General features: G+C 39.1%; 1 protein-coding gene across 7 annotated transcripts in view; it reads right to left on the bottom strand.

The window, feature by feature from the left end:
- Positions 1-336: 336 nt before the first annotated feature.
- The window catches only part of LOC308073804 (uncharacterized protein), a 14,636-nt gene continuing 295 nt past the window's right edge, over positions 337-14,677 (bottom strand). Inside the window, exons 2-10 of one of the 7 annotated variants that reach the window (XR_013932046.1) lie at positions 12,737-12,821; positions 10,912-11,038; positions 7,918-8,049; positions 6,844-6,926; positions 4,565-4,761; positions 4,113-4,154; positions 3,553-3,573; positions 1,263-1,837; positions 337-1,199 (exon numbers count right to left, since the gene is read on the bottom strand). Coding sequence is in view for 6 of the 7 variants with exons in the window: in XM_080412962.1 (XP_080269088.1) it covers positions 1,712-1,837; positions 3,553-3,573; positions 4,113-4,154; positions 4,565-4,761; positions 6,844-6,926; positions 7,918-8,049; positions 10,912-11,038; positions 12,737-12,794 (786 nt within the window). In the remaining variant the exon portion in view is untranslated. Of the gene's footprint in view, positions 1,200-1,242; positions 1,838-3,552; positions 3,574-4,112; positions 4,155-4,564; positions 4,762-6,829; positions 6,927-7,917; positions 8,050-10,911; positions 11,039-12,736; positions 12,822-14,677 lie in introns of those variants that run through there. The other 6 variants (XM_080412962.1, XM_080412964.1, XM_080412963.1 and 3 more) reach the window with 6 other exon arrangements.

Here is a 14,677-nt window from a genome sequence, read left to right as displayed (position 1 = left end):
GTAATGGAGTAAAAGTACAATATTTGCCTCTGAGATGTATTTGAGTAGAAGTAAAAGTACCTCAAAATTGTACTTAAGTACAGTACTTGAGTAAATGTACTTTACACCACTGTAAACAAGCAACTAGCAGCTATACACTCTATGCACAGCAGCCATGTTGGAAAGAAAGTGGGCCTCTTCCTTACTTCCTTCACAGGTTGTTACTTAAGATACTAATGAAGGCTCTGTTCCATTCTGCTCAAACACAGTTTGTTAATAATGATACTAATGAAGGCTCTGTTCCATTCTGCTCAAACACAGGTTGTTAATAATGATACTAATGACGGCTCTGTTCCATTAATGATGATACTAATGAAGGCTCTGTTCCATTCTGCTCAAACACAGGTTGTTAATAATGATACTAATGAAGGCTCTGTTCCATTCTGCTCATACACAGGCGTTAATAATGATATTAATGAAGGCTCTGTTCCATTTTGCTCAAACACAGGTTGTTAATAATGATACTAGAAGGCTCTGTTCCATTCTGCTCAAACACAGGTTGTTAATAATGATACTAATGAAGGCTCTGTTCCATTCTGCTCAAACATAGGTTGTTAATAATGATACTAATGAAGGCTCTGTTCCATTCTGCTCAAACAGAGGAAACACTCTGCTACACCAGTGGGTCTCAACTTGTGGTCCAGGGACCCTCATGGGTCCTTGAGGGGGTTCCAAATGGACCCATACGGGTGTGTAACTCTGAGAGTGTACACATGGAACCAAATGGACCATTTGTACACTCTCAGAGTTATGGGGGTCCCCCCCGGGGGTCCCGACCCACAGGTTGAGAACAACTGCTCTATTAAAATGGTAAAGAAAACAGCAGAGATGTCATACAGTGTCTGATCATCACAATGAATCCATGGTAACATGAAGAAAGAGAGAACCATCAGATTTATCATTGGGCTGACGGAAAATGCTCGTCGACTACCTTTTTTCACCGACAAAAATGTTATGAAAACTAAACAAAAACTAAGCTACAATGACTAAAACTATGACTAAATATATTGACAATTTCGTCAACAAATAAAAACTACACTAAAATGTCAGGGAGGGATCTAGTGGAGCAGGGATCCAGTAGAACTAAAAGACAAGTACTTTTATGTTTGGTTGCGCTCGGGTGTTGCGCTCTGAAAATAGCAAAATAGCAGATCTACAAGCTCACAACGCGTCGCGCTGCGACGCGTTGTGAGCTTGTAGATCTGCTATTTCCAGCACGCAACCAAGTGTAAAATCAGCCATTCAGAGGCACCGCCAAAATACATTTTAATCGACTAAATCAACTGTAGATTTAGTCGACTATAATCTTATGATATTTAGTCGATTAAAACTAGACAAAAACTAAAACATTTCAGGTGACTAAAATATGACTAAAACTAAATGGAATTTCATTCAAAAGACTACGACTAAAACTAAATCAACACTGTTATTGGGATTATTATTATTTATTACCTTCGGGTATACCGGCCGACTGGGGAGCGAACGCATACTGTCTGTCTGTCTGTCTGTCTGTCTGTCTGTCTGTCTGTCTGATCTGTGTCCCTTGTGTGCCCATATACGGAGATACCTGATGTTATCAGTATATAGCCAGAGGGGGTGAACCTCTAGCCCGCTAGCCAGAGGGGTTGAACCCCCCTAGCCCGCTAGCTAGAGGGGTTGAACCTCTGCCCCGCTAGCCAGAGGGGTTGAACCCCCCCATCCCGTTAGCCAGAGGGGGTGCTGAAGGGTGGAGGCCTCTTTGGGGGGGCTTCCTCATGTCTTCATAGGTGGAGTTGAACTCCAGGTCTCCTCTGTTCCACTGGAGACACAGATATAGAAACACATTTTATTCAGAGTGACTTACAGTACTACATACTTAATGTAAACACATACAGATAATGCAGAGACACGGTTCTCAAACGTTTTCCTGTCAAGGACCCTCAACATGATAGCTATGTATTTGGACCCCCATTTGAAAGTGTTTGGTGCCAGGGACCTCCAGAAGAGAAGATTTAAGTTAACAAAAATAAGAAAATATATATCTTTTCAAAAATGTTTCAAAAATAGCAGATGCACAAGCTAGATCTGCTATGTTTTTAATAGCGAACATATAAATGGATGAAGTGGTTAAAATGATTGTGATGCTGTATTAACACATCTTGCTGGGGACTTACTGTTGTAGTGTCTCAGTAAACTAAGATACCAGGTAAACCTAGCCTGATTATCAGCCTGATGCTGCATGGAGCTCAGGCCCGGCGCCAAGATGAAATGACTAAGGGTGCAGTTGAAAATTGTGAGGGTGCACACCAGTGGCGACGCATGCACGCGCGTTAGGGTTAGGCTTAGGTTATTTTAATTATTATTTTTGCCTGATTTTACCGATTTTTTAACAAAAAAAATATTATAACAAAATAATAAAATTTAATTTCCCCCCAAAAAATAAATTTAAAACATAAACTGAGGGGGCACAATTTGAAACTAAGGGTGCCAGGCCCCCTCAGGCACCCCCGTGGCGCCGGGCCCGATGGAGCTTCAGTCTGACATTGGCTCCAGTGTAGGCCATTACAAGGGGGAGGGGATTAGAATGTCCCTAAACCAATTAGAATTGGTTTAGAATTTCCCTAAACCAATCACAAGGGATCCCCACCCCCACCTCCGACTCTCATTGGACAATACATTTTTGTACCGAATAAACCCTAGGTACACATTTACAACACCAGACGAAGAGAGTGGGCGGGGTCTATGGTTAATAAACCTAGCATCAGTCTAAACAATATACTATCAATATAATAATCTGTACATTTTCAACTATAGGATACCAGGTAAACAATGAATCTATAGCATCTGTCTAAATAACATGCTATCTAAATCACATTTTTAATAAATTAACTGCCATTGACGGACATCTCCGTCATTTAAAAAAAGAAAACAAAAAAATATCGTCCAGAACCTAAGATAACGTGATCCGAAGATTTACTGCTCCATTCACTTCCTGGTTAACTTATTACTTTAAAATCCTGTATATCTCGGCTCCTGTGTTTTACTATGTATTTTTGGCGAAACATGCTATTTTCAACTGGTTATAACAAGAGAACGGGAGGTCACAATGACATTTTTTTTTTCACGGAAGCACAGTGATTTCCTCCGTGATTAGCAAGGGGATCGATCAACTGGAGATAAATATTCTGTGGTTCTTGAAAAATGTGTCAGAATGCTTTAAAATGCTGGCAGAAGCTACCTTTCAGCATTAGAAAGCCCCTGGCAGTGAATGTGTTAACATTGTGGTCAAAAGCCTAAGTAACAATAACATGAGAACAATAACATAACATAACATAACATAACATAACAATAACATGAGAACAATAACATAACATAACATAACATAACATAACATAACATAACATAACATAACAATAACATGATAACAAATGACCAAGGACTCTACATGGTCTTTATATCTAACCAATAATAATAATAATAATAATAATAATAATAATAATAATAATAATAATAATAATAATAATAATGTCTCACGATGGGCCGGGTGTGGTTGGGCTGAGGATGAGAGAGAGAAACAGAAATCATTCTTACATTCACAATATGGAGCTATTTAACATTATGTACGTGTGTGTAGGGTTTATAAATAGTATAAAGTACACATACAGTACAGTATAAAGTACACATAGAGTACAGTATAAAGTACACATACAGTACAGTATAAAGTACACATAGAGTACAGTATAAAGTACACATACTGTACAGTATAAAGTACACATACAGTACAGTATAAAGTACACATAGAGTACAGTATAAAGTACACATACTGTACAGTATAAAGTACACATACAGTACAGTATAAGGTACACATAGAGTACAGTATAAAGTACACATACAGTACAGTATAAAGTACACATACTGTACAGTATAAAGTACACATACTGTACAGTATAAAGTACACATACAGTACAGTATAAAGTACACATAGAGTACAGTATAAAGTACACATACTGTACAGTATAAAGTACACATACAGTACAGTATAAAGTACACATAGAGTACTGTATGTTCAGACACATGTGGGTTTAGTTCAGTACCTGCATCGTCAGCCTATCATAGAGCTCCTCACCGCGTGTGACCTGAAAACACACACACACACACACACACACACACACACACACACACACACACACACACACACACACACACACACACACACACAATAAACTTTATATTCACCTTCTCTGTTTAATACACTTTATGGGCAGAAAATAAAATACGTCCGCCAGACGGAAATGATTTGATGACAGATCTGGACAATGATAGATTATAATACAGAGCAGAGCGTTAGAGAGAACGCTGACGTGTTGTAAGCTTATAGATTGGCTATTTTCAAAGAATCCTGATTTTAAAATATATTATGTTATATACAAAATAAATGACCTTAAAATAAAATAAAATGAATAAGACGGACGGACGGACGGACGGACGGACGGACAGACGGACAGACGGACAGACGGACAGACAGACAGACAGACAGCTGTCTCACCCTCAGTCTAATGTACATGAAGGTCATGGAACAGCTGTAGAGTGACATCACAGCCAGCAGGCCAATCAGAATCCACCTCAGCAGAGGAAGAGGAGGAGGGACGGAGGAGGAAGAAGAGGAAGAGGAAGAGGAAGGAACAGGAAAAGGAAGTGGAGAGGAGCTCTCAGGAACCGACACTTCCTTTAACTCTGTGGATCCTAAAAAAACAAAAAAACATGAAATAGTTAAAAAGCAAGGGTCTTCAATAGGGGGTCAGGGACCCTTATAGGGCAGTGGTTCTCAAACTCTTCAGGCCCCCCAAAATAATCTTATTGGCACTGGGGACCCCCCAAATAAACATATTTTAAATAATATTTTTTGAACTGGGGACCCCCCAAACAATCATTTTTGAACTGGGGACCCCCCAAATAATCATTTTTTAAATAATATTTTTTGAACTGGGGACCCCCCAAAATAATCATATTTGAACTGGGGACCCCCCACCCTGACAAGCTCTTGGAATTGTAGGAGTTGAGGCATTACATTTAGTTTGACTCGGTTCCACAGAAAAATATTGTGAAAATAGCAGATCTACAAGCTCACAACACCTCACTTGGCTCTTTCTCAGGTCATATTGACATATTGACATTGACATTTTGATCAGTGTTTCTGTGATGTAAGTGAGTGTAGAGTGACATCTAGTGGTGAAGTGTTCAACAAGCACCCAGGTGCCTCTTATATGATAGCACCAGTAAACATAGATCTATATTACCAGTAAACATAGATCTATATTACCAGTAAACATAGATCTATATTACCAGTAACATAGATCTATATAACCAGTAAACATAGATCTATAGCACCAGTAAACATAGATCTATAGCACCAGTAAACATAGATCTATATTACCAGTAAACATAGATCTAGTAAACATAGATCTATAGCACCAGTAAACATAGATATATATTATCAGTAAACATAGCTCTATAGCACCAGTAAACATAGCTCTATATCTATAACACCAGTAAACATAGATCTATAGCACCAGTAAACATAGATCTATAGGGATCGGGCGAAAGGCGTGGCCAGGCCCAGAAGGACGTAGTCCCGGTGGCCATCTTGGATGATCACTATAACAACAGCTCGTATCAACAACATTGACAGTTACTCAAGACGTGTCCTGAACGCATACACTACAACGAATGTATTGGTAAAGGACAGAAGATGGACCAGACAATGCGTGACAGAGAGATACCATACAGAGAGAGGCTGAACGTGGACGCAAAGGCATGCTACCTGGGGGAAAAAAGTCATTACATCTGTGCCCCAGATGTAATGACGGTGCCCAGTCAGAGTCACAATCATTCATTTCATAGGCTGGTTTACCTAAAAAGAACAAAGTTTCTTGCTTATTGTGTAACCGAAATAAAATATAGTTTTATCCCTGTTTAGTCCCTGTTTATAGCAGCCACCGTGAGCCACCCACGCTAGACAACTTTTCTCAGACTGGACACATAAAGAAACAAAACTTTTTTTGTTAGCTCAATCTCATTGTATTTAAGATATTCGATAGCATTTTTTTTAAATGCCAGATGTAGCTAATACGGCCGCAAACTTCCCATTAAAACTGCTAGCTTAGCCGCTAGCCACTTAGCCAGGGCTCTGCTCTGTGAGACTCCATCTGATCAGCACAACAGATGTTTATATTTTTTATTGTGTGCTGTCATGCTTGTTGGAGCACAGGTAGAGAGCCTATATGTGTTTGGTAATGTTGTTGAAGGTTATGTTATTTCGTCTGCTGACACCCAAGCCATATGACGTTTCTTTGATCTCCAACATCTGATCTCCATAGTGTTGTTGTCAACAAGCATAGGACTACAGAGTGATGTAGCAGAGCATCAAACTGGTCATGTAAGATGGCGTCGAAAGTGGGCGGAGTTAACGGTGACTCGTCACTGTGCCTGATCCCCATAGCACCAGTAAACATAGATCTATAGCACCAGTAAACATAGATCTATAGCACCAGTAAACATAGATCTATAGCACCAGTAAACATAGATCTATATTACCAGTAAACATAGATCTGTAGCACCAGTAAACATAGATCTGTAGCACCAGTAAACATAGATCTATAGCACCAGTAAACATAGATCTATAGCACCAGTAAACATAGAAGCCTCTAGCGGCTCCAATCGGGATGGTGTATCTTCGTAAATTAGCGCCTATTGAATGACTGACTACAGGAAGTGATGCCCATATAAGCCCTTTTAGCTCCCCTATGGAAACGTGTGGAGACTGACCTGGAATCAGTGTTGTAGGCGTTCCCTTCTCGGTCTTGTGTAGGACTGGCTGTTCTTGGCGTGCGGTGACCTCACACTCGTACCTGGTATTAGGGACAGTGGTGGAAAAAGTACTCAAATTCTTTACTCAAGTAAAAGTATCAATACTTAGCAATATAGAAATACTCTGTTACAGGTAAAAGTCCCGAATTCTAAATGTGCTTGATTAAAAGTACAAAAGTATTGGCATCAAAATGTACTTAAAGTACCAAAAGTAAAAGTACTAAAATGTTTGAAAATAACTATCTCAATTCTAAGTAATAGATCGGCTATTTTCAAATAGCCTAGGTATAAAATATTTCTAAAGTGGTTAATTTATGTTTCATAATATCATAATTTATATCTGAAAAGTAAAGTAAAGTAACAAGTAACAAGTTTTCAAATAATTGTAGTGGAGATATTTGCCTCTGAGATGTAGTGGAGTAGAAGTAAAAGTATTGGAAATTGGAAATACTCAAGTAAAGTACAATACCTCAAAATTGTACTTAAGTACAGTACTTACGTAAATGTACTTAGTTACTTTCCACCACTGATTAGGGGTGTTGGGAAAAATACATTCATGTAAAAATGGCAATTCTTATCATCAACGATTAAACATCGTAAAGAAAAGTAAAAACAAATCCTAACCCCAAAGAATCGGAATCGAATCGAGAATCGAGAGATAACCGAAAATTCACAGCCAGTGGTGGAAAAAGTAGCTTACTTAATGTTTCAATACTGCTGAAATACTCTGTTACAAGCAAAAGTATTGGCATCAAAATATACTTAAAGTACCAAAAGTGAAAGTACTCATTGTGCAGAATGTCCCGTTTAACAAGGTATCATATGTATAAAATGTATTAAAATATTTTGAAAATAGCAGATCTACAAGCTCACAATCGCGACGCGTTGTGAGCGGAGTAAAAAGTATAATATTTGCCTCTGAGATGAAGCGGAGTAAAAGTAAAAAAAAAATGAAAATTGGAAATATTCCAGTAAAGTAAAAGCACCTCAACATTGTAACTAAGTACAGTGCTTAGTTACTTTAAGCCCTACCTGGTCTCCTGCAGGTCCTTGTCATCCAGGTGTAGCAGAACGAACACAAAGCTGGTGTTATTCTCCTCGTACCACTGACAGTCCTTACCGTCAGCTCTGTCCTTCTGACACACCATCACTGCTGCTCCCTGTCTGCCACGCACGCACGCACGCACTCACGCACGCACGCACGCACGCACGCACACACACACACACACACACACACACACACACACACACACACACAACCAGTGTTCATTTCATCCACTAAAACTATGACGGAAAATGTCGGTCGACTACCTTTTTTCACTGATGAAAACTAAATAAAAAAGTTAATAAAAACTAAGCTACAATGACTAAAACTAAGACTAAGACGATTTCGTCAACAAATAAAAACTAGACTAAAATGTTAGGGAGGGACTAAGACTAGTGGAGAAGAGATCCAGTAGAACTAAGACTAGTGGAGAAGAGATCCAGTAGAACTGAGACTAGTGGAGAAGAGATCCAGTAGAACTAAGACTAGTGGAGAAGAGATCCAGTAGAACTAAGACTAGTGGAGAAGAGATCCAGTAGAACTGAGACTAGTGGCGAAGAGATCCAGTAGAACTAAGACTAGTGGAGAAGAGATCCAGTAGAACTAAGACTAGTGGAGAAAAGATCCAGTAGAACTAAGACTAGTGGAGAACAGATCCAGTAGAACTAAGACTAGTGGAGAACAGATCCAGTAGAACTAAGATTATATATATAATCGTTATTTCAGACCTGTGGGTCCATATAAAAAGAAGAAAAAAAGACATCACATAATATAAAAAGATACAGCTCAAAATGTTCAAGTACGTAAATGAATTAAAAAGTGTAGAGGCTAATACGCCAATGCTCTCTAAGCCTGGATATGTATCTACAGTATAACTGCATAGGTCTATGATGCTGTTCACGGACACATCAAGCCGACACATAAAATTGTACATCAATTGTCTTCAAAGTGCATCACAAGTAGGCACACCAGTGGACACAAACAATTGACTGGCACTATGCCATCTGGGTATGTGGAGTAACAACCTCATGGCATCATTATAAGCCACTCTGAGCCTCTGCAAACTCCTCACCCTGTACGAGTACCAGAGATGAGCCGTATACAGAGGTGTGACATAGGCTCTGAACAGTGAACACTTAACATCAACAGAACACATAGAAAATTTCCGTAGCAGCATATTGGCCTGTCCATAGATTTTTCTATATTGTCTATCTCTGTCGTCCATCCAATCATCAGTGAGGACATGACCAAGGTATTTAATTTCCTTACATACTAAAAGAGGACTCTCACACAATTGAAAAGCAGGGAAGGATTCTTTCCTGTCCTCTCTGCTTCTCACAATCATGATGTTTTTTTAGCATTATATTTGATGTCAAAGTCTGATGTCAGATCCTCAACAATTGTTGAAGCCCAGCACTGTATGGACTACATAAAACTAAATCATCGGCATACATGAGATGATTGACAACAGTGTCACCCACAAGACAGCCAGTGTTGCACCCATTTAACTGTATTGACAGGGCATCCATATAAACGTTAAACAATATGGGGGATAAAATCCCACTTTGGCGTACACCATTACTGACATGAAATGGTTCAGAAATGTAATTGCCCCATTTTACCTGAAACTTCTGACGGGCATACCAAAAGACTAGTATTCTTACTAAATATTTTGAAACACCTCTATCAATCAATTTCATAAATAACTTTGCATGGTTAACTCTATCAAAAGCTCTAGAGGCATCAATAAAGCATAAAAATACAGTAGAATTCTGGTTTCTGTATTTGTCAACTATCTGCTTTAAGGCACATAAATCAGTGATATGTTTTCTTTTGAACCCAAACTGATTATCAGTAGTGAGAACAAACATCTCCAGCCTAGTTAGGAGGATTATTTCCAATATTTTAGACAAGACACTGGTAAGGGCAATAGGTCTATAATTGTCCATGCTATTTAGCTTCCCAGCCTTGTCTTTCAGGACAGGCACCAACAGAACAGACATGGATTCAGGAAGAACACCATGAACCATGAGGCCTGTGAAACACATAGCAAGCAGAGGACAGAGCCTAAAGCTGGCATACTATAGGTGTTCTGCAGTAATACAGTCCAGTCCACAAGCCTTGTTATTGTCAAGTAACTTGATGGCATCAGAAACATATCAGCTGATTTGACTACCATGTTTGCGGATAGGTCAACAGTGTGGAGAAGAGATCCAGTAGAACTAGCTGGCAAGGGCAGCTATAGACAATGTTTTAACTACTGGTAGTCAATGAGTTAATAAGAATGAAATTCGCTATGTCTCTGAAACAGTGTTCAAAGAAGTTGCATATGTTATTTAAAACTGCAGTTTTTATTACAAGCCTATAGGGTTTAGCTTGCCATAAGCTGGTATAAAATTACCAGCTAGGGGTCTCGGACCCCCCTGTTGAAGACCCCTGTCTTAAGATAATCAGTGAGGGTGTTGCAAGTGGAACCCCAAATAAATGTCTTGACTCTGTGTGTTTCCAACACTGTCTCACCCCCAAAAGGCATAAAGTGACTTATTGACCAAACGTCTACATGTGACTTGAAGGGAGGGCAAAAAAGTCGCAAATAGGCCTTTTCGGGACTTTCGCACTCCAGGAATGCAGAGATCCAGTTCCCAGGGATTTTTGTCTGACAAAAAATCTGTTAAAACGACGGGAGGCACCGCCGAGCGAGCTCAGGCGAGCGAGCCGCCGTGCCGAGCGTTGTGAAGTCCGCTTTGAGCTGACTCAGTGGCGTCCAAGTTATGGCCCAATAGGGACAGAATCATAAATCATATATTCTCCAAAAGTCATATTGTGACTCACCCCCCACCCACCCTTCAAGCCACATGTTAACGTTTGGTCAAATTTGTCCCAAAAAGTCACAATATGCCTTTTGGGGGTGAGACAGCGTCGGTTTCATAAATTACATGATTCCGATAACGGATCTTCTCTGAAAAGGAATACAAACGTACTCCGGTAGGCGGTTGAGACGGACGTCATCCACCTGCTGATTGGATGACATCGCTGTGACCTCACAGCGAATGGAGGCGGAGCCATATAAACTCACCGACACTTGGGGCGGCTGCCTCACCTCAAAGCCTGAAAACGCACACACACACACACACACACACACACACACACACACACACACACACACACACACACACAAACACACACGTGCATGTGCTCACATGCACGCACACACGCACGCACGGACGCACACACACACACACACACACACACACACACACACAAATACACCAGAGTCAAAGTCTGTAAAACACATGAATGCATGAGAGCAGGTGGTCCGCAGACAGAGACACAGACAGAGAGCAGGGGGTCCGCGGACTAATACATATTAATGTTGACATGAACATGTTTTGCACTGGTTTAGACAACATTAGGAAGCAAAGACCAAATAAGCAAAACTACACGTTAGAAACCAGCCCCCAAAAAACTACACGTTAGAAGCCAGCCCCCCAAAAACGACACGTTAGAAACCAGCCCCAAAAAAATTACACGTTAGAAACCAGCCCCCAAAAAACTACACGTTAGAAACCAGCCCCAAAAAAACAAACCCACAACTAACTACCAATATTTACAAGCAACTTTACAGAGAACAAAAAGCCTGAAGTCACTTACCATTTGTGAGCTTGCTATTTTCACTAGCCTTGTGTGTCACTCTGGCCTGGTGAAGTATGGTATTCATTTACTATATATACACAAGGTGAACTATGGAGATACAAGGTTTCTGCCTGACAGCAATGATAAAGTTACTTAAAGGGACAGTACACTCATATCTGTAACTATAACTACTTCTCCAGAGTGAATGACACCCACAGCCACCACTAGAGGGAGCCTGGTGGCCCCCACATTTAGCACTCTACCGCTCTGCCACCGTCCATTAAAGCAGAACTAGGCTATAAAATCACAGGTTCAAGTCCCGATCCCGACGACCTTTGCTGCGTGTCTCTGCCCCTCTTTCCTGTCTGTCTCCACTTCAACTATCAATAAAAACTGATCTTTAAAGCACCACTTCCAAAACCTTTTAGCTCATCATGACCCAAAAGAGAAATTACACATCTGCCCGGGCCCCAAACTAGTGACAATAGCAGATCCGATGATCCAAGCGTGTAGATGGGCTATTTTCTCTACTTCTTAGAGATTTGAGATTTGTTTTCTAATTTATGTAATTTATTTATTCATGATATTCTTTAAAAAAATCTTTGCATTTGTCTTTAATTCATGAACAATGTTGCATTGTTTTGGCTTTTTTTCTCTATGTTTTGAAATACAGTGCATTAAACCAGTGGTTCTCAACCTTTTCAGGCCGTGACCTCCCTAAATAATCATATTTGGACTGGGGACCCCCCAACATAATCATAATTGAACTGGGGGACCCCCCACAATAATCATATTTGAACTGGGGACCCCCCAACCTGACAATCTCTTGGAATTGTAAGAGTTGAGGCATTACATTTAGTTTGACTCGGTTCCACAGATAAATATTCTACAAGCTCACAACGCCTTGCAATGCGAGGCGCTGTGAGCTTGTAGATCAGCTATTTTTACAGTATGTTATTTGACCATTTTTATAGTATAGTTTGTTGATAACTGTTGATGCAGTAATGGTCTTTTCACTTTTCTTTCAGGTCTTAAAAGTCATTACATTGTCACTTTACTGTGATCTTTACTGTCTGTCCCCCCCCTCGACCTCCCGAGGGTTCCCAACCCACAGGTTGAGAACCACAGCATGTCAGGATGTGAATCATATGTTTTCAGAAAGTCCCGTCTTACCGTCACCGCAGCGGAGCAGCAACATGACACACATTAATGAGCTGACGATGGTTTCCATAGCAACGCCTCTCTGCTGTCACCAGGGCTGGAAGATCAGAATAAGTAGAAAATATAAAATAAAAGGTACAGTGCAGAATGGAAAAGAAAAGAGACAAATACAAGAACTGAATGAAAGGCAGCAGCAAGCAGAAAGGTCTTTAGTTGTGTATAGATATATGTAAAGAGTTACAGTAGTCTAGTCTACTGTAGATGAATGTATAGATATATGTAAAGAGTTACAGTAGTCTAGTCTACTGATGAATGTTTATATGTAAAGAGTTACAGTAGTCTAGTCTACTGTAGATGAATGTATAGATATATGTAAAGAGTTACAGTAGTCTAGTCTACTGTAGATGAATGTTTATATGTAAAGAGTTACAGTAGTCTAGTCTACTGTAGATGAATGTATAGATATATGTAAAGAGTTACAGTAGTCTAGTCTACTGTAGATGAATGTTTATATGTAAAGAGTTACAGTAGTCTAGTCTACTGTAGATGAATGTATAGATATATGTAAAGAGTTACAGTAGTCTAGTCTACTGTAGATGAATGTATGTAAAGAGTTACAGTAGTCTAGTCTACTGTAGATGAATTTATAGATATGTAAAGAGCTACAGTAAAATAGTCTAATGTAGATGAATGTATAGATATATGTAAAGAGCTACAGTCTAGTCTACTCTAGATGAATGTATAGATATATGTAAAGAGTTACAGTAGTCTAGTCTACTGTAGATTAATGTTTATATGTAAAGAGTTACAGTAGTCTAGTCTACTGTAGATTAATGTATACATATATGTAAAGGGTTACAGTAGTCTAGTCTACTGTAGATGAATGTATATATGTAAAGAGTTACAGTAGTCTAGTCTACTGTAGATGAATGTATAGATATATGTAAAGAGTTACAGTAGTCTAGTCTACTGTAGATGAATGTATAGATATATGTAAAGAGTTACAGTAGTCTAGTCTACTGTAGATGAATGTATATATGTAAAGAGTTACAGTAGTCTAGTCTACTGTAGATGAATGTATAGATATATGTAAAGAGCTACAGTAGTCTAGTCTACTGTAGATGAATGTATAGATATATGTAAAGAGCTACAGTAGTCTAGTCTACTGTAGATGAATGTATAGCTATATGTAAAGAGTTACAGTAGTCTAGATGAATGTATGGACAGGTTTTTCTAAATCCTGCTGAGGCATGAGTTTTTTAACCCCTGCCATAATGTTGAGGTGATAGAAGGCTGACTTAGTGATTGCGTGGCGGTTTACATTTCCATGACTACTATTACTACTACTACTATGTTTCCATGACTACTACTACTACGTTTCCATGACTACTACTACTACTACTACTACTACTACTACTACGTTTCCATGACTACTACTACTACGTTTCCATGACTACTACTACTACTACTACTACTACGTTTTTAGAGGTTTTTAACATCACCGATTGGAGTTGGGCGTTTTAATCTGTGTTTCCTATTCTGGGGAGGAGAGTGTAGAGTGAGAACAGAAAAGGTTCTAGTGTAGCGCCCTGAGGGACTGCATTCAGAGGCTGTTTGAAGGGGAACAATATTCAAAAGCAATGTATTTGCAAAGGCGATAAGAAATATGGAATAGCTGTGAAATTATTACAAAATGTGTAGCTCTATTCTTTTTTATTTAAGAAAATGTATAAAAATGTAATTAAATATGAAACGTTATTATAGAATGTATATGTATATGTCATATTTACAAATATTATAGAAATAGCGTCTTTTGTTTTGAATATTCTGCAGTAATTTTTCTGTTTTATATTTAAATATATGAAGACATTAAAGCTATAACATTATTAAATATGTCACTAATTTATTTGTAATGTTTAATTAAGTTATATGTCAGATCTGGACCTTTTGATT

The sequence above is a fragment of the Gymnoscopelus braueri genome (assembly GCF_963280865.1).
Source record: "Gymnoscopelus braueri genome assembly, chromosome: 18".
In the NCBI taxonomy this organism is placed as follows: domain Eukaryota; kingdom Metazoa; phylum Chordata; class Actinopteri; order Myctophiformes; family Myctophidae; genus Gymnoscopelus; species Gymnoscopelus braueri.
The sequence above is the reverse complement of the archived record's forward strand: the minus strand, read 5'-3'. Positions and strand labels throughout refer to the sequence as shown.